This window comes from Sporothrix schenckii (genome assembly GCF_000961545.1).
Source record: "Sporothrix schenckii 1099-18 chromosome Unknown Cont46, whole genome shotgun sequence".
Classification (NCBI taxonomy): Eukaryota; Fungi; Ascomycota; class Sordariomycetes; order Ophiostomatales; family Ophiostomataceae; genus Sporothrix; species Sporothrix schenckii.
The window spans coordinates 22,930-50,245 of NW_015971147.1; the positions used below are offsets into that span (position 1 = coordinate 22,930).

At 52.4% G+C, this 27,316-nt stretch overlaps 8 protein-coding genes across 8 annotated transcripts; 4 read left to right on the plus strand and 4 right to left on the minus strand.

Moving 5' to 3' along the window:
• Positions 1-573: 573 nt before the first annotated feature.
• Positions 574-972, minus strand: SPSK_00188 (uncharacterized protein; the record flags this gene model as incomplete). Its single annotated transcript, XM_016727168.1, has 1 exon — positions 574-972. The coding sequence occupies one exon, from the start codon at positions 970-972 to the stop codon at positions 574-576; it is 399 nt and encodes a 132-aa protein (XP_016586335.1).
• Positions 973-2,346: 1,374 nt separating this feature from the next.
• SPSK_00097 (uncharacterized protein) lies at positions 2,347-4,440 on the plus strand (the record flags this gene model as incomplete). The annotated part of the gene is made up of 1 exon (XM_016727077.1): positions 2,347-4,440. The coding sequence occupies one exon, from the start codon at positions 2,347-2,349 to the stop codon at positions 4,438-4,440; it is 2,094 nt and encodes a 697-aa protein (XP_016586336.1).
• A 1,447-nt stretch (positions 4,441-5,887) lies between these two features.
• On the minus strand, positions 5,888-7,771 carry SPSK_00104 (uncharacterized protein; the record flags this gene model as incomplete). The annotated part of the gene is made up of 1 exon (XM_016727084.1): positions 5,888-7,771. The coding sequence occupies one exon, from the start codon at positions 7,769-7,771 to the stop codon at positions 5,888-5,890; it is 1,884 nt and encodes a 627-aa protein (XP_016586337.1).
• A 4,265-nt stretch (positions 7,772-12,036) lies between these two features.
• On the plus strand, positions 12,037-12,654 carry SPSK_00179 (Cupin domain protein; the record flags this gene model as incomplete). The annotated part of the gene is made up of 1 exon (XM_016727159.1): positions 12,037-12,654. The coding sequence occupies one exon, from the start codon at positions 12,037-12,039 to the stop codon at positions 12,652-12,654; it is 618 nt and encodes a 205-aa protein (XP_016586338.1).
• Positions 12,655-12,766: 112 nt separating this feature from the next.
• On the minus strand, positions 12,767-15,337 carry SPSK_00082 (uncharacterized protein; the record flags this gene model as incomplete). The annotated part of the gene is made up of 3 exons (XM_016727062.1): positions 12,767-14,814; positions 14,876-15,258; positions 15,309-15,337. The coding sequence occupies 3 exons, from the start codon at positions 15,335-15,337 to the stop codon at positions 12,767-12,769; spliced, it is 2,460 nt and encodes an 819-aa protein (XP_016586339.1).
• Positions 15,338-21,182: 5,845 nt separating this feature from the next.
• Positions 21,183-23,195, plus strand: SPSK_00099 (C2 domain protein; the record flags this gene model as incomplete). Its single annotated transcript, XM_016727079.1, has 1 exon — positions 21,183-23,195. One exon carries the CDS (start codon positions 21,183-21,185, stop codon positions 23,193-23,195), a length of 2,013 nt encoding a protein of 670 aa, XP_016586340.1.
• A 437-nt stretch (positions 23,196-23,632) lies between these two features.
• On the plus strand, positions 23,633-24,420 carry SPSK_00165 (superoxide dismutase, Fe-Mn family; the record flags this gene model as incomplete). Its single annotated transcript, XM_016727145.1, has 2 exons — positions 23,633-23,686; positions 23,767-24,420. The coding sequence occupies 2 exons, from the start codon at positions 23,633-23,635 to the stop codon at positions 24,418-24,420; spliced, it is 708 nt and encodes a 235-aa protein (XP_016586341.1).
• A 992-nt stretch (positions 24,421-25,412) lies between these two features.
• Positions 25,413-27,242, minus strand: SPSK_00107 (cyclin-dependent protein kinase complex component; the record flags this gene model as incomplete). The annotated part of the gene is made up of 1 exon (XM_016727087.1): positions 25,413-27,242. One exon carries the CDS (start codon positions 27,240-27,242, stop codon positions 25,413-25,415), a length of 1,830 nt encoding a protein of 609 aa, XP_016586342.1.
• Between the last annotated feature and the right edge of the window lie 74 nt (positions 27,243-27,316).

A 27,316-nucleotide genomic window follows, 5' to 3' on the forward strand; every position in this document is an offset into this window, starting at 1 on the left:
TATCTTCCCGCCTCGCTGGCTGATGGCCGAAGGCACGTTCCGGCCACCGCGGTATCATCGTAACGCCATGTCAGAATACATGGGACTCATTTTTAGCAGTTATGATGTCAAGGCGGTTGCAAGAGAGCTTCTGCCAGGCGGTTCGTCGCTCCACAATATATTAAAGGTGGCCATGGACCTGTTGCTAGCAGTTTTTCAGCAGGCAACCAAAGCAGAGCCGGCGCCGCAATGAGATGAACATGAGGCCATGGCTTTCATGATGAGAGCTCACTGATTCTGGCCGTGACTGAGCGGTCGCTGCTGAAATGCTAGAAGGTACAGAACCTGTACAACTGGGGCGAGCTGAGCGTCGTTTTGGGCAGCCGTCCCAGCAGGGTCAGGGGAGGAAGGAAGAAAAGAGCATCCATGGTGTTGTACAGAACCTGGGAAGGATTGGGTTATGTAAGGTGCAACAAATTCAACATTTGGCTATGGTATTTTGTTTGCGTGGTTTAGCATGGCTCCCCCTGGACAAAAAAAAGCGCACTCACTAAATAAAATTCCTACCAGTACATTACAAACGGGCAAAATTCGTCAAAAACCTGACATTTTACCAGCCAATTCGTCGTCTTCGGCCACTTGTTTAAGTATCTCTGGAAACTTGTCAATCCAGCCGTTTATCGTAGACTGTTTTAATTCGGCCCAGCCCTCCTCTGCCAGCGTTTGTAGACTCTCGTCATCCCAGACACTCTGGGACACGACTTTCCGCTTCGGCCATGCCCAGGCCCTTTTAATAGGCGCCAAGTCCGGGCTTTGCGCACAATTAAAGTACGAATTCAGGCCGTTTTTCCGTTTCCATGTCCTAACGATGTTTACTTTACCGGTACCATGTCCAGAGTCGTTATCTTCCTCGAGGACGAACGACTGGCCATCACGAATCCACTGACCAACTACTGGCTCGAGGATTTGGTCGCGGTAAACTTGAAGTGTCATTTTACCGTTGTTATTTCCTGGTACATTATACTAGACGAGAGGACTTTTGAAATCGTGACTAATTGCCGCCTAACAATGAAGTCGTTTGTAAGCTTTTTCGGGGGGCTCTCGTCTTTCGACAATACAGTCACTACAAAATCTCTCCTAAGGTCGACGAAGAATATAAACTTTACCTTGTGGTCCCTAAGAGAAGTGTGTCTCGTCAGAAAAACGGACATGGTGCCAATCTTCGGGTTCTGGGTATCGCTCAAACATAGTTTGCGCCCAAGATTGACGTCTTTCGGCGAGTCGTAGTAACACGTATTTCTTTTCATAAGTTTGACATCGAGCGAATTTTCTCTCTTTTAATCGACGACGAATAGTTCGTGAAGAAACGTCGAGATCAAGCCCGGCCTCATCGAGAAGTTGTTGCCAATGTAATATACGAGAGTCATAACCATTTTTTTCGATAAAACTTTCCAAAATATCTAGTTGTTCATCGGTAATTTTCTTCGTACGGCCGCGTGTCTCCTTTTCTTCGTAGTGAAAGGTGCGTTGGCGATTTTCTCGTAAAATCTTCCAACCTGTCGATTTCGATACGTTGAATTGACGAAAAATGTCCATATAAAACGAAGGGTTGCGCTTTATCCCATTTAACGTACAAGCACCGATAATACGGTTCTTTTGGGGCGTTTTGACGTGTATTTTAGCCATATTCGAGTGTTGGCTTGAATGTTGTGATTGTAAGAAAACATGAAAATTTTTAGTGAGTGCGCTTTTTTTTGTCCAGGGGGAGCATGGCTCCTAAGACGCACGGCGTATTAGCGAACGCCGATGTGTGGCGACTTTTATTGCCTCCTGACGTAAGTATACGCCAACTCCTACCACTCCTTGTGCTGTTGCTTACTTACCTTACCCGTCTCCGCACTTGCCGGCAATTCACCCCGGCTCTTTCACTGTATTAGGCGAAAGCCATCGGTCACAACGCTAAACTTTGCGCCCATCTCCGTACAATGCATAACTCATCGTAAAATTGGCACATCGTCACCATCAAAAATTCGTCCATGTCGGTTCTGCCACCACCACTTTCTTGCCTTCGTCTTGGCCTCCTCGTCATCCAATTTCGCCATGCCCAACCTCCGGAAGCGACGTACGCCCTACACAACAGTAGCTTGGTTGGTACAAACGCGCCTCTGCTTGCTATTCCGCCTTTCCCATTCGCTAACATATTGACTTCACAGCGTGTATGTCCCTTGTGCCGTTCCATTTTTAGCCACCTATTAACGGCATTCAATCAATAACCGTTGTCCATTGCACTGACAGCTTTCCTGAAGGTCCTGCAAACAGAGAAAGACAAAATGTACCGGCGAACGGCCATGTCGTGGATGCAGGCGCATGGGTGTTTCGTGCGCCTACGAGCGTGCCACGCGCTTCCAGAACCAAAACAGACAAGGCGCGGACACTGCAGCAAAAGAGCGCCGCTATAAATGCCATCAATCTTCCAATACCAACCAACCAGCATCGACCGGCAACTGGTCCAGCACATCTGTGTCTGAAATGACAGAACCTGGTGCCGCTTTCCAGCTGCGGCCCACAAGCATCGACTACTATCTACGCCTGGCAGAAAAGCGCCTAAACGCATTGAATCCCGACGAGGCTGTCTCGTCACCACCAGAAAGCCAGACACCCGTCATAGGAGAGCGCACAATACAGATATTGTCGGAGGCGCGGCAGCGCGATTGTCCCGGTGCAGCCTTAGCTGCTTTCAGCCTCGACCATTGGAAAAGCATCCTGCAAGTCTGGGCCGAAGAGGTCGGCTTGCAATACCCATTTCTCGACACCGAAACACTGGCTCTCGACATCGTGGGTGCGTTTCGTGAGAGCCAGACTCCAGGCCAGAACGACACCAGCCCGACATCGGGCTACTCTGCGACGGCCGGGACACCCAACACCAATCATCGCAGACATGTGGAAGACACGGCCATTCTCCTCCTTGTGGCGGTAGCCATTCTTGTAGACCCCACGCTTGTATCAACCGCGAACCCCCTTGCGGAGGTCATCTACCGCGACGTCTTGATCCGGACGCACCTTGCTGACGTCGACCGGGACGATGTCTCTTTAATGACTGTGGCTGCGAGTTACTTTTATATCAGTGGCAGAGAAGTACTGGCATGGCGTGTCATTAGCGGCGTTATGCGCCTCTTGCAAGAGGAACGCGTTCTGCAAAACTACGACGATCCAGAGGTGTCCGCGACTGCCTCGTCAGCTGCAGCCGGAGATGACCGGCTGTATTGGTCTGCCTTCACTATGGAGCGTCGTTTCAGCTTTTCGACTGGGCTGCCGTTTGCCGTTCGGGACTCCGATATCCAGCACTGGCCACACTTTTCCGACACATCCATTTCCACTGCCTACCTAAAAAGCATGGTCGACTACTGCCGCATCTCGTCCGAGGTACGCAAACTCATTTTGCTGCCTGCGGCACCACCGGCACCCTTCGCGTTGACCGCCACGCGCGACTTTCTCGATTTCCGCGTTGTTCAGTGGCAGAAAAACCTGCCGTCTACGCTTGTGTTTCATGGCGTGCGTGATACATTTGATTCAAGCCGTGAATGTCGTGGTGAGTATCGACTTCGTCTCATTCTATATCTTCGCGGCAGTCAAATGCGCACGGTCATCCACCGCAAGTCAGGATTGGCTGCATTGTCATCTAGAACGGCCACCACGACTACATTCGACCCCGCCAGTGCCAATACACTCGCCCTGATTGCCCAGGACACCATCCGCATTCTTGTTACACTGGCACGCGATACCGACATATACCACGCCCAGCACAAAACGTTTAACCACTTTCTTGAGACTGCCCTGACATCTCTACTTTTATGCGCAGGCACAGCAAAGAGTACAGCCTTTTTGTCCTTTCTGCCTGACGTCATGGATGCTCTGGCGCTTGTGGAACGCCTGTCGGTGCAGTCGCCCATAACGAAGGCTCTGGCGGTGAAGCTCAAGGGTGTTCAGGGTGTGGTCAATGCCTGTCGGTTGCGCATGGAACAGAAACAGGCGTCTGCTGTGGCACGAGAGGGAGAAGAGAATGAGGTTGAATTCGGAGGTGGGCCCCTCACGCAAAATGCTACTCTCCTTCCTGCTGAGGAGTACTTCCTTGCTCCGAGTGGTCCCGAGCGTCAGCCTAATATACCGGAGCAAAAAGTACTTGGCCTGGTGCACCCAACGTCGCTAGATCCAAGTGTGCAAGTGCCTTTGCCGAGTCCAGTGTCTGACCAGCGCCTCTCGTCTGACCTGGGGCGTTTCTTTCCCCCGGATCCTCTGCTTCAGTCCGTTGACGATAGAGGCCATGATAACACCAGGACCGGTGCGCCCACAAGTGACGCAGCAGGCATGGGCTTGCCGTCATCTCTCGACGTCAACTCGCCAATGTTTGAGTTATTGAGTGTAGGCAACATCCTTGATGATTACGAAAATTTTGCATTTTAAGCTCACTGAATAATATCCTTGGTATTTTACTTTATTTGAATATTTGCAAGGCTTCTTCCTCTTTCAAATGCTGATATCCTCTGCTCAAAGACATGGATAGTATGCTCGTGCGGATTTTCAGGTGCTCCACCTGGTTGTGCCGGTGGTTCACCGCGGCATTGCACACTAGGCGGTGCAATCCCAAGCTCTTGTAACCAAAACTGTGAAATCACCGTCACATGAACATCAAAGTAACTCTACGCCAACTACGTAGTGGCCTAATGAATCGTTGCCATCGAGAACAAGACTTTACTCAAAAGGACGTTACTTCACACCAGACTGTGGCCATAAATGGACCCAGTCAAGAAAATATACACACAATGCCTACAACCGCTTCAAACTGCTGATGTAGCGGCTTCATCAATTTACGCTCCTGCAAATATCTCCATTCTTGCCATCTCGATCCAACCGACACGTCCTGTTGCCAAAATGGCCCTCAACACGTCCGCCCAGAACTGCAAACGATCGTTAGTCAGGTCTAAAGCCCCATCTACCTCGCTGGCGACGGACCAGTCGCCGGTTTGATCAAGTGTGTTGAGCAACGGAGTCTCAGCCGTGTAGGCCACCAATCGGTTTGGTGTTGTACCTGCCGCAAACTGTAGCAGCTGGTCCGCAAAACACTCTGACACACGGGGGTCTGAACAGCGCAGGTCACGTTGAAAAAACATAGGCAGTATGTCAGCGGTATGCGTGACGGGCCAGTCCTTGGACCAGTGCTCGGTGGCACAATCAAAAACATGGCGGTAAAGTGATTTTGGAGCCGGTGGCAAGCTCTGTGACGAGGTCTGCAAAAATGGCCGGGAAAAGAGTATGGCCGGTTTGTTGTATCGGCAGTGTCCTTCGAGCGCCACAGAGACGTGGTTGAGATCGGGAACAGCGGGCGTACGAGACACGGAATGTCAAGGGAAGGACGTTGAGTCGGCGTACAGCTGTGCCGCACGCTCCCGGAGTGTTTGAGTGGTGTCAGGCGGTACGCGACTGTTGATGAAAATAATCCCTGCTATCCAATAAACAGCCTTCATTGTGCTCTAGTTTTTGTGCTATTGTTGTTGCTTTGCCATAGACGTACCATGACATCCAACTCTGCTGTGTTAGCTAATCAGTGGGGCCATATGCAATACTGTCGGACATGAAATGTGTCAAAATGGAATCCATTCTATTCTCTTGGCCAGGGTCTGCACGAAACAACCAAAAGACAAGAAAATTTTTTTAAAAAGAAGCGCCGTTCGGAACCTGTTGGTACAGAGCTCGGGCAGTGGAAGAAGAAGTATGAACGAGAGAAAGAAGAGTGAAAAAAAGCAAAAAAAAAATTCCAAGTATATACACGAAATTTGCCAGTTGGAAATATAACCCTTCTTTTGTTATTTGACCATGTAAAACAAGTCATAACTCCCCCATAGTGTCCCATTTAAAAAAGCATCCATGCAGCCCAGGCACCCGTCAGGGCCGCGGCGGCGCGCAGAGAGCCTGCAACCCCGGCCGAGGCACCCGACACAACGACGGTCGACGGTGACGTTGATCCCGATGAGGCCGTGGCTGACGTGGAGGGGCGGACAGTGCCCGTGCTAACAACCGCAGCGGTGTTCGAGGGGGCGCCAGCCAGCGTGGTCTTGGACAAGGTTGTAGCAGGCTCCGCGGTGCTCATGGTCGGCTTGGCAGCGGCAGACGACGACTGCTTGATAGAAGGAGCGGCGACAGCAGCCGAGCTGGAAGAGACGGCGGCGGCCGACGAGCCGGAAGAGACGGCGGCAACGGACGTTGACGAGCTGTTGCTCGTCGTGGTCGGCGCGGTGCTGCTGCTTGACGTGGTGGTCTGTGACGTGGTCAGACGGGGCGTCTCGGACAAGGACGAAGATGACGACGACGCAGAGGACGCGGAGGGAGGCGCAGAGGAGGACGGGACAGGAATGGGGGCACGGACGACGGACGACGCAGCGGAAGGCGGGAAGGACGAGGAGGGACCGGGAACACGCACGAACGACGCATTGTGCGACACGGAGGGCCGCACGGAGGGCCGCGCGTAGGACGAAGAGGGCATGGACGACGAAGAGAGCGGAGAGATCATGGAGAACGGGGAGGACGAAGAGGGAACGGGGACACGTACGGACGACGCATTGTACGACACGGAGGGTCGCACGGAGGGCCGCACGGAGGGGGGCCGCACCGAGGACGAAGAGGGCACGGATGACGAAGAAAGCGGGAAGAGCGGGGAGATCGTGGAGAACGTAGAGTTGCAGCGCACCGTCGAGGTGCTCGTGGCGGTCATGGAGATCGTATCGGTCGTGGTGGAAGAAATGGAGAAAGAAGAGGAGGAGGGCGAAAGAACCGAAGAAAAAGCAGACTGGCTGCTGTCACTGCTTACCTGTTGGCTGTTGCCGGCGGACTGGCTGGTGGCAACAAAGACACCAGGCGAGTTCACCTGCGTTGCCGCAGTAGACGAAGAAGAAGAAGAGGTAGTGGGAGGCACCACAGCGGCCGGCGACGAGGTGGTCGGGACAGTCGAAGCGGCAGCAGACGAAGAGGACACTGCAGCGACGGCGGTCTTGAGCTTAGCGGCAGCAGACGATGAGCCCGAGCTGCCGCTGGCAGACGAGTCAGACTCGCTGTCGCTAGACAGGGCCACGCTGGCCGAGACCTCGTCACCAGATGAGGCGTCAACGCACTTGCCCGAGGGATACTCGATGTTGTAGACGTGCGTGGAGGTCAGAGAAGTCGTCAGGCCCAGAGTGTGCGGGCAGCTGGGCTGATTGCTCACGCTAAGGTCGAGCGTGCAGGTCTCGTCGTAGCCCAGCGAGCAGAGCGGGTCGGCAATGTTGTATAGCACGTGGTTCTGGCCGACCCAGCTGCTCGAGTCCGCCAGGCAGCTGGCGACATAGTCCATGCTGTTGGAGGCCGACAGCGGCAGCTTGTTACCGGGAGTCTTGATGAGCGAAGCGCACTCGGAGGCGTCGACATCCTCGTACTCCATAGCAACACCGCCGCCGGCAATGGGGTCGACGGTGGCCGACGAGCCAGTCTGAAGGTAGTTCCAGGCGTCATAGCTGATGTCGTGAGCGCCACCCGACTGGTCGATCCGCAGCAGGTGCACGGAGCGGTCGCCGTTGGTGACCTTAACACACAGGTTGTTGCAGTCGACGGATCCGGGCCAGTAGGCAACACGGTTGGTATCGATATAGCAGCCGAGAACGCCAACCGACGACGAGTAGCTGTCGTGGGGTGTGACCGAGACACCGGTGGCAATAGCGGCGCGAGCAGCCGCCAGGGCAAGCAGAGCGTTGGTGGTGGAGAACATGTTGATCAAATATGTGGAATGTTGTACAAAGTGTGCAAGTGGTATCAAAAAGAATGTCGACTTCCTGAGAATTGATGATACTTGTTGGGATCTGCGTGTGATCCGAGGCGAGACAGTCGTGCTAGAAGATGTTGCTGTGTTGTACAGAGAGAGCTGAAAGCATAAAAGCTACCGTAACCAGAGGTAGAATGAGAGAAAGAAACAGGCACTCGTTGGTCGTGTTTGGTTGTATGAGAAAGAAAAGAAGAGTCGTCAAGACTGCAAGGACGAAGAAGTCGTCGTTGATTGTTGCTGTTTTGCTGATGTTGGTAAGAATGAGAGTGGCCGGCCACTGGATATGCGGATGCGGCAAGAAAATGAGTGTAGTTGCGAAAAGCACGAAGAGAGGATGAAGGTGAGGTGAGGAAGGGATGAGAGGAAAGTGGAAGAGATCCATTTCCCCAGTTCACGGGAAGCGGGCCCAGGTCCCTTTAAGTACGACGTACGGTGGCCACCATCTGGAGGGAACAAGGAAGGAACGATGAACCACAACCGAATCTAGATCCGCTGCATGCTACGCACATTCGGAAAGCGCGTCGGAGCAGCTGGATGGCACAAGTGGGGCTGGATTTTTTTTTCTTCTCTTTTTCTTTTGCCTCCTCTCTTGCCTTCGCGATCGTTCCTTTCCTTCTTCGGATACACCTATCCACGCATCGTTTCTTCTTTCTTCAGTCACTCGTTTTGTGGTCCCTTGCGGTTTAAGGACGATGTGTGCCTGCTCCTTTCGCTTTGTGGTTGTCGCCCCTGGACAGGTTAGACAGGTACCCCCTCTGCCCCTGCACCTTCCTAGCGGAGTCCATCCCTGTCAACTTCTTCTATCCTTTACTAGCTTCCTAGCTCCAGGTCCTCAAAGGGGCACATCAGGGCAGGTGGAGACCGGTTGGCATCAGCAAAGGGGAGAATCCGTGACTTTTGTTGTCGCTATTCGTGGCTTTGTTGCCTTGTTATACTGCATTTCTCTTATGCCAGTCTCTCCCTTGCTGTCTGTCCGTTTCCATAACTGTTGTTGTTTTCGTCCAACTTTTCTTTATGAGCTGGTTTTTGTTGTTGTGCCTGTCGGGGTGTTTGTCGTTGACATGTCCTTGTGGCCGGCTGTGATTGGTTGTGTGCCTGGCGCTAGTCCTAAAGTGGACCTGGTTGCATGCTGACCCGCACGGGCCACAGGGGTGAGCCACCCTTCAGAAATAGGTCGTTTTGTTTCTCTTTGTTTGGGACTCTCCATCTCGGAGGTGTGGCCCAGAGGTCTCTTTTTTCCTTTGGTCTCTTTGTCTCGCGTTCCGCGGGTCTCCACTACACAAAGGGTGTATGAGCCACTAGAAAAATTCTGCGATTCTCAACTTCCAGCACCAGGAAAGTCCCCGAACGGTAGCCGTCAGGCATCACGACGGCCTCATAATGGCGTGATTTCTGGTTTGTCCACAAACTTCGCACCACATGGCGTCCACACCACATCCAGATCGGGAAGAGGCACCGACGATGGGATGAATGCTTCTTTGTCCTTAATGGGATCGAGAGCAGTCCGTTGTAGCATCGCTTCAGGGGAGCCTCGATGCACCATCTAGCCGACTAAATGCCGATTCTTGATAGCCTTTGTGCATGTATGCTCAGTGTTCGGAGTTCTTACTTCGTAAGATCTTACTTGGTCAGGCATCGAACAGTGTGCATAGTCAAATACAGGCGTGTACAGAGTTTTCGCACGTCTCTTTGTTCTAGCTGCGAGACCGGCGCACTACTGTAAGAATCTGCACTTTGCGCCAGACAAGTTACATAACCATGCCGGCAAAACGATTGTCAGCTTTGGCGGCTCGTTGGAACTTGCATTGGATCATCTTGGGCTCTGAATGCAGCGGCCTAGACTCCCAAAATCCGGTCTACAGCGGCCAAGGCCTGCATAAAGGACGCATCGATAAGCGTAGTGCGTAAGATGTTCTATCAGTTCCAGCAAAGAGATCGAAGTATCTTCCTTTTTCCCACTAGAATGCTCTCGCCAAAGATAGCGATGGACGCAAAAGACAATGTACATAATCGCTCATACAAACTGCAAAGTGTCTCCATGCGTCTTTTTGTTCTGGCCAAAAAGGGAAGCAGAAAATAATCCCAGGTTGGCGTTTGACACGCGTTCTGAGATCGTTCGATTCCGGAGCTTGCGCGCTTTCTGCAAGGCGAGTGCCTCGCCCTGCTGCTGCTTTGCTGCCCTTAACCCTACAATCTCTGAGAATCAAATACGGTTACCACAACCTCTGTAAATCCAACACCACAGTGGCAGAGACAGCTCATGCAACAAGTCCAATCCGAGCAGCATTCGACCCCTGGGGTTTGAGCAACGCAAGCGGTTTCCGTTTCCAGCCTAATACACTACCTTCAGTTCGGGCCTCTTGACCGAACGGTTTACTTGTCTGCATCACGCATTTCAGAGGACGCACCAAGACCACATAAATTTCCCTTTCCGTTCGCGGAAAGGGCCCTGACCAAGGAGGCGAAACTGGCAAAGATAGAAGCAAGAAGAAAATAAGATCGAAAAGCCACCGATAACTTGGCCACCTGGACTGGTCTAGAACGGATTCGCCACGCTCGGCGTAGATGCCGTTTAGGCAGTTAAGCGATTGTCATCTGTAGTCGATGGATGCCTTCTCTTTGTGCGTTCTTTTTCCGCCCGACACCGTCGCATGCGTGAAATCTCTGTAAACGACGCAAATCCTCATGTATATCCGTACATGGAAGAGGGCCGAGACCAGTTGTCCTTTCGTACGTCATAAGCGGGTTGTTTCAAGCCTATTGTTACTTCCTTGGGTCGTCTAGGCAGGATTTTTACAAGCTTATGAGGTAATGTCACTGTGACTGCGCCCGAACAACTTTGCCGCCCACTCGCCGAGTCACCCAATTTGGTGCGCTTGTATGTTGTAGTGTGTGTTCTGTTTCAGTGCATGGCCGCTACCGTGTCCTTTCGTTGGGACGCTCCAGGCGCGGCATACGCTGGGCTTGGCTGCAGCATAAGCCATGACAGCCCCTTGCAGATGCCCAAAAGGCTTGATCAGTTGCATAAATGGGTTATTCACTTACCCACCGGGACACAATACGCTGCTGCATGCATATACATTTGAGAGGCTACTATTGCTTTCATGAAGAAAAAACAAAAAAAATAAAAAACGTGGTAATACACCCATTCGGTGTTTTGATAATCTGTTGTACTGCTGGTCAAGCCTATTCGCCGCAATACGAAGAGGAAATGAACCTCCAGAACATTTCTACGTAGGGCGACCCTTCACAGCTCTCCCTGACGTGAGCGACCCCCTTTCTCTGACACCTTTCCACGTGTGTGCGAGCCCAGTACCGGGCATTGTGAGCAAAATAAAAGGCCATTTAGGTACAATTAGGCCCAATGAGGGCGAGCAAGCAAAAAGATTGTCTCCTCAAAAGAAGAACAACAGATATTGAGAGTAATGGGTCTGGACAATGGTCATCTGATCGCGTTGAGTCTCTTTTGCCAGCACTTCATCCGCCCTGTGCTGACCAGATTGACGTACGGAGGAAGGGAGGCTGTGTGAACATCAGTTGTTGATGAGATCTACCACCACACTTGGGATCACCATACAAATTCGACTTCGTGAGATGTAACACACTGTGCGTTACTTTATCTTGGGCAGGGATATTGGCCCGCCAAGTAAAACCCACGCTTGTCAAGTACCACATATCATCTTCTCGTGATCCAGCTGCCACGTGGCTATGGCAACACGATCTACTGCCTGTTTTCCTAGATACAGCACATGGTGTACAATTGAAGATTTTCTATTCAAAACGAGCTGTGTCCGCGTTACGTTTACATACCCCGCCCTGCACCAATTCTTAGTTGCGGATTGTATGTCGTGAATGGGGCCCCTACTACAACGTACGGCAATATTTAAAGTAACTTAAAAATGGTACGAGAATGTCGCACATCGTCAAAGTATGCAGTATAAGTATATAAACACACAACAGAAAAAGCATCGGCGATGGGCCGATTGCTGGTACTTCCACACGAGTCAAGAGGAGAAATGCGCTCGTGAAGAACCGGACATCCGAGGGGGTGAATCGAGCGATCGTTGGCATATAAAAAGGCACATTCCTATCCACGAGTGATTTGTAGACAGCCACTCCGCGACGCAAAACATTTTAATACCGAGAAGCAAAGACTCAGTATCAACCAACCCGAAATTGCAGAGGAAATTCACATTCTCAATTCGCTCACTATGGCCGATGGAGCATCCTCACCGCCTCTCATCCGCCCGCCCACGGAGAACCAACTTGCAAAAGATCTTCCAGGTCCTACCGTTTTCGTTACTGGTCATGCTGACGACGGCACGGCCGTGTTACACTCACGTCGGCCGGTGAAGTGGGCCACATACGAAGAAGGCGAAATGCAAATGTCTGTCGGCTGGACCACGGCGTCATTCCCATGTGACCTCAGCGACGATCGCGATATTGCCGCCCATGATTTGCGCATGGCCCAAGGCCCTGGAGCAACAGGTCTGGTTGTGGGTGGCGGGACCGTGTTGAGATACGTGGATTTTGCCCCGGGATATGTGTGCATGATGCACAGGACAGTGTCTGTGGACTACGGTATTGTATTGGAGGGTCGGGTGGTGAGCGAGCTGGACTCGGGCCAGACAGCTGTACTGGAGCGTGGCGATGTCATGGTGCAGCGAGCAACGATGCACGCATGGCGCAACCCGAGCAAGACGGAGTGGGCGCGCATGATATTTTGCCTACAAGGTTGTGAAGCGCCACGTACCAGAGATGGCCAAGTGCTCAAAGAAGACCTGGGACGAGGCACGGAGGGTATTCCTGCTTCCGGTGCAGACGAGTAGTGTGGACTTGAGGCCAAGCTGAATGGTGCTTCGTTTTGCTATTTGCATTGTAAAGCACAATTTTATCCATCTGTCGTGTATAACTACTCGTTTAAAACCATCTACTTTCTACTTACGGTGAACCTTGTCCTGCCATAGACCGAGACCATAACTCCTCCAACACAGCATCACCATGCCATATTTTCTGTGGCCAAGCTACAGTGCTGGCATGACGTTTGGCATCGTTCCAGTGCGGTGCGTCTAAAGCGTCTGCCCAAATGCGCATTTGTGTGCGGAACCATGCTCCTAAGTAGTACTCGGGCGGCACTACGCTCGGAGTGGCTGGAGCGAATCTTTGGGACATAAACGGCGTTGCTGCTGATGGTATTTTTTGCCCCTCGAAATCGATACCGGCTTGGTCCAGTAGTATCGGGTTGATGGCTGAATCGTTCGCAACTCCGGTAGCCGGCTGTGCCTGTGAGCCGGCGCTCTTCTCCCGTGCCGCCTGCTCATCCTCACGACGTGTATTTGCCACAGCATATGCCCCGACCAAGACTTGCCAGATCCAGAGTCCGCAGCTATACGTGCCAAGTTTCATAGACTCGCGAGTACGGTCCAATTCGTCACAAATTCTGTCAAGTAGCCAACGACAGAGCTCTCGATCAATGTAGCTCTGTGTCGGTGAAGGATAGTTCGGGGGTAAGCAACGTGATGGCGGAGGAGGTAGCCACAAGTCAGCTAAAAATGTGTGTAGGTACAAATACGCCGCGGCCGACCACGAATGCGTAGCGGAGGAATGTAGAGTAGGTTGCAGCACGCCGTCAAAATAGCCTGTATTGGGTGAAAAATTGGAAGAGAAACCGTTGATGGCAGGTTGCTGACCGGCTTGGGGGAAAGCGGCTGCCGGTGGGGGCGTATTGATGGCCGACGGACTTGCTGCTGCCGAGTATGCTTCATGGGCTGAATGTGAAGAGTGGTTCGTTGAAACGGTGGTATGACTCGTGCTTGGACTGGGTACCATCGATACTATACCTCCACTGGTGTTATTGCTGTTGGTACTGTTGACGTCGTGATAGCTACTGAAATTGCCATTACCAGCGTCTTGAAACCCAGTGATGGATAGTAGACCGAGATCAAAATCCGTTAGAAACGGTCCCATGTCGCCACCCATATCCATCACCACTTGAGATCGCATTAGCGTGTTTGTTACATGCTCGTCGACGCCCACACGTAGCTCTGGGTGACTGTGCGGAATGCTGTTCATTGACGTGAGGCGCTCGGGCGGCTGATACATCTGCCGCCCTAGCGTCATGGCAAATGGTGGCGCATGCGGGCGAAATAGAAGCGATGTCAAGTAGGATTCCGTCTCCAGCAGCAGCACTTGCGTAAGTTCTTGGTCGACGGTGATTTCCTCGGCAAAGTCAGTCAAGGACGTGTTTATTGGAGAAGGCCTATCGGCGTGCGTGGAAGAAGCCGAGCGTGTTGCTTTTCGTGATCCGGAAGGGTAAACATGTTCTGCTTGTTTCGGTTCATCGGGCAACGAAGACAATCTCTGCAATGCATTGGTCATTGAGATGGTCTCGAGGCCGGGATTGGAAGCCCCATAATTAGGCTTCATCTCGAAGTAGAATGGCGAGAGCTGTGTATCGTCAAACTCGGCAGCGTTAACATTGGCGGTGTCCGGATATGCAAACTGCAGGACCGGCCTCTCGCCGTCGCCACTGCGAGTGTCTCTGGGCTTCCAGGCCGTGTGGCTCTTGGATGCAGCAACAAATGTACTAGCAACCAGGATCAGCCGCTGGAATAATCCGTGCCATCGTCCCCGTAATTCGTCCGGCTTACGCCAGTTGATGAGCGTTAATAGTCCACCCAGGTGTGCTTCGGCTGCGATAATGTCACCAATGCCGCTCTCCGCCAATGCGAGAGCAGCAATAATGTTGGCGCACTGTTCAGTCCATGCCGGATCTGATATGTGCTCATTGACCAGTCGAATCGCCTCGATCTTGTGGTAGATGTAAGTCTCCTCCATTCCGCTGAGACCACCATTGATCCAAGAATAGTGCATAGCGGCCAAGAGAATGTTGCTGCGGAAGAAACCGGCGTCCCGGAGCGCCGTGGCGTTGTATGAGTTGTTTGGGTTTTTGGGGACCAAGGAGCGGGTCAAAATTCGAAAGTGCATCACTGTAACGTCAGATATATGTAACAATGATATAGTTTTGTTACCCACGGAACGGTACCGTACTATGATGGAACAGCTCCATAGAGCGCAACGGCATTGTTATCGGCATACTGTCAAATGGGTCCTTTTGCAGGTACGACAACAGCGCCGATGGAATGGAGTGGTAGGGCATTCGAAAAGAAGGTTCGAACTCGATCATGCTAGAGTTGTCCTTGGCAGCGTTTCCAAGGTCGTTGCTATACGAACGTTTCGCGGTGAGGGCCGACAAACTCATGTCTTGCGTGGTTTCTGTCGTCGTGTTGGTAGATTGCCCACCGTCATTCTCATGGCTTTGACTCGTGCCGTGGAAGTTTTCAAGCCCGCCGTTCTTTCCGTTGCCCGAGGACGTTGCACAGTTTGCTTTGACAGGATAGCCGCAGGCTCCACCACGAACAAGACAGTTTGTGCTATTGAAGTAGGTCAGTGGCTTTCAATGGAAGAAGACATATAAAAATACGGTAATCTGAAAGACGGTGAAAGACGCATAATATAAGCCTAGCAGCGATTGAATCAGAAGGGAGACACGGAATATGAAGTGAGAGAAGAAATCATGGTTAGAAGAAACGTCAGGGGCAAAACATAACGCAGCTTATTTGCACGCAGCCAGCACAATGCAGAACTTGGGGTCGAACATGACACAACGGTTGTCGTTGGTATGGTGGCATCTGACCCTGATTTGCGCGCACAAGCCGTCGTCATATGCAGGCCTCATATAACATTCTTCAAGACACTTGTCCTGAAGATATAAATAGCATCAAAGCCCGGTAACTATCACTTATTTCTCCTCTTCATGTGAAGATTGTTGCCCGGTAGTTCTGCGTCTTTGATCCTCTCTGACTCTGTTCGGTTATCTTTTGTGCATCACTGACGCCGTCTAATACAGTCCGACAAAACTCCGAAGCCTTGCAGCAAATCCATGTCTTCGATGATGCACTGAGCAATGACATTAAGGCAATTGGACGACAAAAAACTGGGGCAATGACAGATCACGACAATATTGGAGCAGAAACAGGTGTACCAGAAGAATAAGTGCAGCGGTAGAAGTGGCTTTAAAAGGGCAGGAGGGGGACAATCGAGGCCATCATAACGGCAAAACAACAGAGTAGGTGGATGAACGGGACAGAAATTGCCACGTTCAACCAAACTTAACGACTCAAGAAGTGGCGTCTTCGCACATGCGGAGGACATACTGTGAAGTGACGCAGATGATATTTCAAGTGGCAAGCGTCAAGACACGCATCAAGCACGGCGCAAAACCCAGTCGTGCAATAACAATAGTCACACGTATTTCCCGTCCATTCGTCACTCACCAAATAGGCTTCTGCTCGTCACACCGGATGTGCCGCTGCTTGCAGGTGTAGCAACCGTTGCGGCTGCGCTTGTGCTGCCGTCGTCTTCTGGGCGGCTGTATCGACTTCGACTGTTGTGCCGGTAAAGGTTCTGGAGGAGTTGGCTGCCTCGGTTGTGCTCCCTGCACTCCTTCTGCTGTCTGTGTTGGCTGCATCGGTCGTGACTGTTGTAGCTGTCCTCACTCTCGTGATCTCTCTTGCGTCGTCTGCGCCTTTAGAGAATGTCGCGCCTATGTATAGTTGTTCCCCTTCAAAAAATCTGAAAAGGCGATTCCATTAGCCACCCCCTTTGTCGAAGAGAATTCTTGCCGCACTGCTTTCTGTTCCCTTTCACTCTTGCGAGTCCTATTTCTCCACTCCAATAATCACCAAGTAACCGTCACCATCGTATAGCATGTCACTTCTTACGTTTGAAAGGTATTTGCTGTCAACCTTTGCGTTGTCGTTGGAAGAAATCTTTGAGATTGGCCAAAGGGGTGGGAAACTGCAACAAATTGCTCGTAATTTGATCGCGACTATTATAGGCGTGATGAGAAGGCACGTAAAAATAGCCGGGGGACGACGAAGAGTTCAAAACTCGTATCGTATGCACAGCCGGTGCAAGCTATAAGAACCACGTCTCAGAGAGCTGATTGCAGGGTGTGGCCAGAGATTGGTTGCTTCTGGAAGGGTGCAAAATGTGGCCACGAAAAAGATAAACCTTGGACACAATGAAGGGGCGACTCAACAGCGAGAGGCAACAACCGCCGGTAGGGGCGAAATCGGGTAGTGAAAATCAAAGAAACCTTTTGGAAATTCGTCAGAAATCATCCAAGGATGGCATAATGCTAAAATACCGTGCACCGGACAGGTGCTGACTATGCACCGGGTCAAGATAGTGCGAGGACCACACCGCAGACGAACCTCATCTGTGTGGAAGACTGTGATAAAATACGCTATAAGTGTTAAGATAGGATTGGGGAAGGTAGCAGACTTAAGTACAGAAAGCAAACAATAAAGTAGACGAGAAGTTACAGTCAGCGAAAAGTACCAGATGATATAATGCCGGAAGAGGAGGATGTGGCTGAGGAGGATAACATCGCGAGGATACTAGTGGAGGTTTGAATTATATAAAAGCCATCTCTTTCCCGAAACTGGCCAGATATGGGATTGGGCTGGGAGAGCCACACGAAGACGAAAACAGAAAGTAATCAAATTTAAAGGCTGGGAGAAAGATGGTCAGGTAAAAAGTAACTAAGACGTTAACATATAGAAGGAGTAGGAATTTCTTGTCACTTTTGCTATGCGTGACTTTTATTGACAGGACCAGTCGAAAAACGCACGTACAACAGCAAGTATCAACGGTATATGTACATGCGTGCTTTGAAAATCGACTCAATGCATGGTCTGCAACAAAACACACAAAATTATGTCGGCGGTTGTGTTAGATTCCGCGCAATGTGTGTATGTGGGGTGGTCCCCTTAATAATGTGGCGGAAAGTCGGCCACACGTCAAAACAGTCGGTAGCACGTTGCCATTAATCTTACAGGTGTAAGGTGGCCACCTCACATCAACGCCGGAATCTTTCAGACCGCGAGGGCGAAGTAGCCAAGGCATAATCTCGAGAACAGCGAGACAATGTAGACCGGTGCTACCAAGGAGTTGCTGACCATGTTAATACTCCGTTTTTTATGATTGGTTTGCCGCGCCCTTGCTTTGTCTTTGTACCCAGTATCGTTCCAGCCCCATTTCACCTCGGCATCTCTTGTAGACATGCAATGAAGTGGGCCACCTATTGCGGCATCTCGGACAAGGATGGGTGGAGAGAAACGACGGAAGTGAGACCAGAGCGCGGCGTGAGCTTCGTCCGGACGCATGAATGCTGTGGGCTGCTGCGGCCTAGTCAAGCGTCGTTCTCGTCGGCTATCAGCCCGTAAATGGCGTCTTGCCGGGGAGACAAAGAAGGCAATTCCGCAACACTGGGGGAGTTGCCTTTTACGGAACAGGTAGTCGTCGGAGAATAACACAGAAAGCGACACGATGCGACAGTGCTCATCGAGAGTAATCACAGCAACACAAAGATGGAGATTCGGTCACGAGGAAATGGAGGAACACGGCAACGGCGTAATATCAAGCTGATTCAAAAAGAATCGTGAATGCAACCTCATCCGGCTTCGTTCAATATGTTCTGCCGCGTCCTTACCTCACCACCAACACCTCGTCGTCCGACTAAAGTTACGGGCTAGCTCCAGCCCTTTTTCTGACAACCTCCGCTATTTGCTTGTCACTCCACCTTTAGAGCTAGTTTGCTGATAAGGAGCATCAAGAGCTATCAGCAGCAGAAGGCTCACCCATCTGGCGTCGGCCCTATGGGGCCGGTTTAGCAGAAGCGTCGCAATGTGCGTGCCCCTCATGGAATAGTTGTGTCCTCGTTGGGTGTCCAGGCGGCCACCGAGTCCGCAAATTTGCCCCGACGTTGGTGTGGTGGGTCGGTTAGTGTAATGATTGGCACGTATGGCCCGTGTTCGAAGTCAGGTAACACAACCGATGGGCCGAAAGGCACGGCCAATGTGGTCGCCGTATGAGTGGAACAGTGGGGTTGGCGATCTCTTGAGGACACGCGAAGCTGTCAACGGTCTTGGCCCATTTAAGTAGGTCAAATACGATCGCAACTACGGAGTAAAAATAATTGAGAGGCGTTGGGCATTTGATGGTTGTTAACAGTTGTGCAAGTCTGAACATTCTAGTGAGGTTAGTGAACGTTTGTGCTGTTTAGTGGGCCTGCAGTACGCTGCTGGGAGACAAGCGACACGCTTTACTCGCAAAGAGAATAGCTAACTATCTTCACTTCAGTACATACGACACACGACAAGCTTAGATCACAGCATCGAGACTATGACTACCTTGTAACTTCCCTATGTCGCCGCCGATCCCTGACATGGACTTTGTTTTCCAAGTGGATAGTGAAGTAATGAGAGAAGAAGAAAGAAAACAGGACATACGTGTGTACTCCAAGCGTAAGGGAGGGGTAGGGGAACGACGGGATAGTGATTTCGGAAGATAGCTGGCAGCCGCAAGTACCTTGCGTGGGGGGGATAAATTTTAGGATGCAGGACCAAGGGCGCAGGGGCGCCTTATGGACGACATGCTGAGGGCGGGCCAAGATCTCGAGTAACAGCGTAATCCTAATACAAAATAGGTAGGAACCCCGGTCATTGAGGAAATGCACGGAATCATGACAGGCAACACAAGACTTGCCCGGCATAATACCTGCCCCGTCGAGCGGGAGTTAGGTAAAGGAGACACGGAGAATGAGTGTCCTCGGCAAGAAAATCCGGATGAGGCTGAACGATGACAAGGGGTATGTGTAAGACATAATGTGCAGCACTCAACGTCTTGTTGTCGGTGAAAGACTTAAAAAAACTGCCTGACATTTTCATGATTTTGGCGTCGGTCGCTAAGATCTCCGGAAATATGCACTGCTAACAGCAAGCTCAACAAAGCGGGAAAAAGCAAACGCCGACATGTAGGCCTAAGCCCTGACCTAATTTCTGAGCTGGTCTTGGCCGCATGCGGCACGAGCATTCAGACAGACTACGACAGGTGACAAGGGTCACATTGGCGAAGTAGAAGGCAACAGGTGTTGCCGCTCAAACGGCAAAATCGAGAAGGCCCATCGAATGATTATTGAGGCTTCGACCGTTGATGGCGGCGGTTAGTTGCCCAAACCTGCCAGCATCCACCGATGACCAAGAATCTTTTACCAAGGGAGTTTCCAGGCCCAGCGAAATAACTGAGTCGAGTGACACTGTGGCGGACCTTAAAAGCAGTATGTAAGCGACAATGTTGTCAATATCAAGTGCATCGGAGCCGGGATTGTTGTGAGCAAGATCGTGCAGCACAAAACTGTACTCCCTACGCACACGGCTGTCATATAAAATGAGAAACAGCATAATAGTCAAGCACGTGGCAGATACAAGTAAATGCGTCAAGTCTGCTTACTACAGAGTACAAAGGCAGCGTAGGGATCATGAAATTTGTTGACAGTGGCAGCAAAAACCTAAAGCCAGTGGATGACCGCATCGCGGTTTTGTATGAACGGTGCTTGCCTCAAAACAGTCCGTTCTGCGTACCGTCAAGGGCTATCGCCCCGCGGGATGCGTTGTTTTTGATAAGAAAAGCACTCCTTATGTCGAAAAGTATGAGGGGCATTTCAATCACAAACAAGACGACCAACAGTGTTGCGCAAAATCCACAGCAAGAAACACAACAGCATCTGTGCGATAAAAGGCTGCAGGTTGCCTCTTGTCATATGACGAAATTTCTCGTGGATTCTGACACTCTACGTGTCTCCATCGCTTCTCCCCACCCGTTGCAGTCCTACGTCACTTCACATTCATATTTGGCTACTGGAACTTAGCGAGCGTCCTCCCGGCGCGCTCCCTCAGAGGTCCCCTAAAGTGGCCATGCCCAAACAAGCACGCCAGCCGGAAAAGCTCTCAATGGCCCGTTCCTGTTTTCCGTTAAGTTTGTCGATTCCTGTTGGGGCTGCAAACTGACGTCATGACGACGAACGGGTCCGTAGTCAACCAAGCATTTTACCGGATGGCGCGACGTTGCGACGGAATAAATACATTTGAGGGGAAGAGTTTTTCTCGGCGCGACGATCAACGCTACGCCTCAACGACAAAAACGACATTCTTTTCATGTCGAATTAGATTCAAGAAGGGAATCAGAAGCTTCAAAGACCCAACACAATCGACAAATTGTCGCACCGCGCCAGTCATCCGCCATTCGGTAACAGCGCTCAATCCAACAAACCCCGCTGTCAACCACAAAGGCTCGGGAGGCAAAAACGTGTCAACGGACTCTGTGGTCTCTGTCAGCACCCTCGTCGCTACCGCCACGGCCCGGTCCTTTTGAGTCGAGTCTTGGCTTTCCGGGTGGTCAACACAATTGGTCGTTCCTTCTTTGCCAGCTCCTTGTTACTATCGTTCCTGCCATGGCAGACACTGCGATACAGCCTGCAGAGGCAACAACATCCTCAGCACTCCGGACTCCGACAAATTTGAACCGACCCCCCTCCCCCACGCCAGAAGCGCCCCTCGCCGATACAAGCAACAACGACGAGAACAGCGCCAACCAACCTCGCACACTACCCAGCCACATCAAGACTCGCATCGCGACACAAAAGGACAAGATTACCGACAAGACCGAGCGGCTACGAGACAAAGAGCATCCTCCAGGTGGCTATGATGACACACCTCTACCCACGGCCGCAGGGCCTACGTACACTCTAAAGTTCACCTTCCACCGGGCAACGAACCTACCTGTGGCCGATTTTGGCAGCTCGTCGTCGGATCCGTTTATTCGTGCTACTTTGACAGTGCCAGCCGTCACCAAGCGCCACGACGAAGACCCGGACATGGTGCATCGCACGCGTACCATCCATAAAACGACAGAACCGGTGTGGGACGAGGAGTGGGTTGTGGCTGGCATCCCCGCGTCGAACCAAGGTTTCAAGCTCAAGTGCCGCCTGTACGACGAGGATTCGACCGACCACGATGACCGTCTGGGCAACGTCACGGTCGAGGTGCCGTCATTCACGGGCCACAACTGGCCCGGCATAGAGCACGCGACCTTTGACGTCAAGAAGCGCATGGGCAGTAAGCGGGCATATCTCCTCAAAGCAGCTGCAGCGGCCCTGACAAGCACAAAGTTGACACCAACGCTTGAGCTCAGCATTTCCGTCGTTGGCGAGGACGCGCATCACAAAGAGGACGGCCAGGGTATGCGAATGTACACCGTTGGTCCGACGGGCTTTGTACGCCACTTTTCTCCGATGATTGGCCGCATCACTAACACTCTCGTCAACCGTGACGAGCGCCACGACGAGGACGGTGCAGAGACTGTGCAAGATGCCCATGCGCCTGCTACGACGGCACCATCTTTGGCGTCAGCTCCAGATCACACTACAACAGCCGGGAACGAAAAGAGCGAGAAGGACGAGGAGAACGATAAGAAGGCGGCGGATGCACAGCAGGATAAAGCTAGCGGCAGCACGAAGAAGTACGACTTCCAGGCCAACGAGATCCAGCTACAAGGTCCCGTTCCTTCGGGACTGTACCACCGCTATGTTGAGTTCCGGCCCATCATCGGCCGCATGTTCTCGTCGCACGGCTTGCGTGGCCGCATCCTCAACAAAGCCCTGCACAAGCAGCACAATCGCGTGTACAACTTCAGCCGATCGACCGAGTATGGTGCTTTCCCGCCCTGCTCCGATGAGGCATCTTTGCAGTTCCTGAAGCTCGCCCACTTTGACGAGGGCGGCCGCATATTCACATACATGATCTCCCTTGATGGCGTCTTCCGCTTTACCGAAACCGGCAAGGAGTTTGGCATCGACCTGCTTTCGAAGCACACCATGCATTCGGACGTTGCGACTTACATTGCGATTTCGGGAGAGTTCTTTATTCGGCGTCTGGCCGACCCGTCTGGCTCGTCGAACCCGCAGCCGGGCATGCCCACGCACCCGCCCGCAGCATCGCTCTCCGGTGGCCCACCCGACGAGGAGCCGCCGACTCACCAGCCAGGCTATTACCAACTCATCATAGACAACGACTCTGGCACCTACAGACCTGATAAGTCGCTGCTTCCTCTCCTGAAGGAGTTCCTTGAGCGGAACTTTCCGGGCCTCGGCATCGTCTGCATGCATTGGGAGGACGAGACACTGCAAAAGATGAAGAGCGAGCAACATGAGAGTAAGAAACGCGAAGGCGGGGGGATGCACCTTGTCCTCAACCGTAGCCCTAGCAGCAGCTCGGTCAGCTCATCCGACGAAAGTCGTTTGAGCGACATGGACGACGACATAGAAGGGGCGCACACCGAAGGCGGCGGCGGCCACGGTCATCACAAGACCAAGAAGGAGGTGGCGTGGGACCTACTCGAGGATCCCTCTCGCATCAAAGATTTGCATAGTGCGATGCTCAAGCACAAGATCAGCGATGAAAAGTGAACGTGGGTTGGCTAGGGGGAGGCAAGCGTGCGTCTTGATGCGAACTATTGGCGATTTTCGGTAATTTCGTGTTGCCTTTTGTTACGTACCCTATATCATTTTATAGTGTTTTCAAAGTTTTTTTATTGAATCTGTTGTTAGTTACTCGCTTTGTATTTTCAATACGGCTTTGTTGTTCATACGAGCAAATATGACACTCATTACGTCAGCTTGGCGATGTAGCTCGTTCGAACCCGCTGTTTCCACCTTGTATGGCGCCTACAGTTGGCTGTAGCCAGCGGCAGCAGCGGGAAAACACCGTAGCCTAGTTTACTAATATCGTCATCACAGAAGCGCTCACACCTCAGCCTCTCACAACCGTCTCCCACAAGCGCACGCTGCAATCCAACACGACCGAAAGTACCTACACTTATTGACATCCGACTGCGACACTGCCAATGGCGGATATTGCTGGCATCCCGGTGCCGGGACAGGCTGTCTTTGGTGAGATGGTGAGCACCTCGCTAAATGAGATGACGCCACGCAGAACGAACAATTATTTATTAACAAACTGCTTTTCCTGCCATCCAAGGCCTCAGTCCACGCCTACGCTCTGCCCCCTTTGCCGTACCCATACGATGCCCTCGAGCCACACATCTCCGCCGAGATCATGACCCTGCACCACGACAAGCACCACCAGGCCTACATTAGCAACCTCAATGCGCTGCTGACAAACTACTCGTCAGCCGTTGCGCAGGGCCGCGTCGCCGACCAGATTGCACTGCAGCCCGGTCTGCGTTTCCACGGCGGCGGCCACATCAACCACGCACTGTTCTGGCCGTCTCTGGCACCAGCCTCGAGCGACGACGCCAAGAAGCCCAAAAAGAAGGCGCCTCAGCTGACGAAAGCACTCACAGCACAATACGGCGACGTGGAGGGGTTCTGGGCGGCGTTCTCAAAGACACTACTAGGCATCCAAGGCTCGGGATGGGGCTGGCTGGTCAAGCTGGACGGGAGCGACAGTCTACGCATTGTCACGACTAAGGACCAGGACCCTGTCGTGGATGCAGTGCCGGTGCTAGGCATTGACATGTGGGAGCACGCGTACTACCTGCAGTACCGCAATGGCAAGCAATCGTACGTAGACAACGTGTGGCAGATCATCAACTGGACAACGGCCGAAGCGCGCTTCACAGGCACCCGGGACGATGCACTGGATGTCGTTCAAGTGACGCTGTCTGTGTAGGCGCGTGTGTTTACTAATGGATGAAGCTGACAATATGACTATCCTGATATAATGCGTGTATGGAATTACGTCAATTGCAACCGCCAAAGTCTATTTATGTATATTATAAGCCAGACGCCAGCCAAAAAGAAAAGTAAGGCAGACAGTGCACTGTAACGAAAGGGGGGGAAAAAAAAAAGAGAGAAAAGAAATATGCAGCGTAGACGAAGCAGGAAGAAGAGGGAGCAGAGTACATGGACAAAAAAAGGAAAAGAAAAGAAAAGGCATGAAACGCGTACAATGTGAAAAGAACAGACGGACGAAAAAGACACGGTAGATACGAGGATGCGAACCAGGCGGCTCTGTAGCAGCCCCCAAAAATAGACACGTTCCTCATCTGGGCGCACAGAAAGTCAATCCCGGCATCCTCAACCATAACCGTCGCCGGTCGAGCCACTTGCCTGGCCCTCTGTTGTGTCTCATCTATGTGTATGTCCCAGGTTGTCTTCACTGGCCGCGATTCGCGGCAGTACAATCGACTCGGCTGTGTCAGTGGCATTCGGGTAATTCCGTAACTTCGAGTCTATTTGTTTCTAAAGGCGAGCCTCGCTGCCTAGGGTGGTCATGGGGGGTTATCAGAGCGCGGGTGTTGATTTTGGTGCAACGAATGCACATTCGTAAGATAGGCCGGTTTTCCAGCCGACACTGAAATTGGCCTTGTATTTGTGTATTCGTTCATCGTAATTATAGAAAGCGGGCACATAATGTCTGCCCAAATGCATCGACGAGTTCTTCGAACTTCCTCTTCATATCATCTCCTCACGCCGTCCATACTATATGCCAGCTCTGGTTGTCGCATCGTATTAATGTTCGGAGTGGGGGTGTCATTCGCGGGTAGTCTCATCGTTGGTGGATGCCCTTTCGTTCGTCTCCGCTTGGATTGCTCCTTCGTCATGAAGCATAGGAAACTCAGGTGGTCGAAATTGCAACATAGCAGAGACGACACGGCTCAACTAGGGCGCAGCAGCCATCGCTGCTCCTCCGACAGGCTGTGTTGTCGGAACACCACCGGCTGTTGCACTAGACGGCCGGGGCCGGGTCCCCACGACCTCGCGGGCGTAAAACTCGACAAGCATGGTAGCATATGCCTCTAGGTCCTCGATGGGGATCGCAAGGCGGAAATCGTTGAGGATCAGGAACTGCAGTTCCAGGTGGTTCAGCTCGGCCAGCGGCAGGCCGCCGACTTTCGCATAGCGAGCATTGGTGTAAAAAACGTCTGAGAAGAACTTGCTCGCACACGTGACGCCGGCAATTATGAGGCGGTGGATGTTGAAGCTGTCAACGACAAAGTAGGTAGCAGCCGAGAGCGACCCTGTAACGTCAAGCGGTGCAGAGGGCGCAGGAGTTGTTTTCGAAGATGCAGTTGCCGCAGCTGCGGCTTTTGTTGCAGCAGTATCACGCCGCGGAACACCACCTTCATCGTCTTCATCTTCGCTGCTGCTGCTGCTATCGCTGCTGTCCGCCAGCCCTTCGTCTGTCTCGTCAACATCGCTCGAGCCGGCATCAGCATCGTGCATAGCGACATCCTTGTCGCCTGCAACGCGGTCATTACGTTCCGTCCTCTCCTTCTGCAGGTCGCGCTGCTTCTCCTGCTGCTGCTGCTGCTTCATGACCAAATCGTTGACCCGCTCCGTCATGCGATCAAAGTACACCAGAAGGCTAAGGAACACCTCGTATGTCGTCGGGCAGTATTTGTGGATGCGTGACAAGTAGCTCAAAATGGTGATGGCCGGGACGTTCTTGCCGTGGAAAGCCAGCACCGAGGCCGAAAAGGGACTGGCACTATGGCCACCACTGCTGTGCCCGTTGCTGGTGCCGTCTGCTCCGCCATCGTTATGGACCTGGGCCTGGCGGTGCTGTGCGGCATTGCGGTGCAGCGCATCGTGTTGGTGATCATTGGTCGTAGTAATTTTGGTGAGAAGCGCGGCAACCATCTCGATGACATCGCCGATGGGCATGGCACTAATCTCAAACTTGACATCCTGCAGTGGCGCTGTGCCGCCCAGGCCTAAGCTGCCACCTCCCAAGCCCGCACCGAGGGGGCCGCCCAAGCCAGCACCGTCACCCAAAGCGCCGTCCGCCTGCGTCAGGGTTTGGATGTGGTTGAGGTCGCGGATCAGGATCGTGCGCTGTGGGCGTTGCTGGGGCCCCGTCGGTGGTAACGGTGGAACGGGCAAGACATAGGAAGTCGGGAAACCTGGCAGAGACGAGGGCAAGCCAGAGGTTGATAAAGAAGAAGAAGGAGCGGGAGCGCTGGTGAATGTCGCGCTGATCGTCTCATTGTTAGTAGCGGCCATGGATTGCACTATGCAGCCATTCCTGGTCTGCTGGGGGCTGCTGGGCGACGACGAATCGGGCGGCGTAGGAATGCGCGCGTAGCCTGAGGCGTCTTTGCGAGGAGAGGTGCGACGTGTGAGATTCTGCCCGACGATGGCGGCGCTGCCCGCGACGTCCGCGCTGCCCGACGGAGCTTGCCCGTGCGGCGAGGAGAAGCTGTTGGACGAGGAAAGTGGAGGCGACGCAGGGTGGCGGGTTGTCGTCGATGTGCTGGCAGATGTGGGCATCGGGTGTTCTTGAGATTGGGACGGCGACGGAGGGTCCTTGGGATGTTGAGGGTATTGATTATGTTGGCTAAACTGGTGGTTCTGTTGCTGCTGATACTGTGATTGATGTTGCTGATGTTGCGGCTCTTGGTGTTTCGCGATGGCGACGCCCGATGTAGGGGCCCGAATGTGAAATGGGGAGGATTCCGCACCATACACGTCTCCAATCAAAGTGGCCATGATCTCACGGTCGCATTGTCGTCCAGAGTCGAGTCCAGGGAACGGGCGATGGCGAGGGATCGAGGATTTCGAGG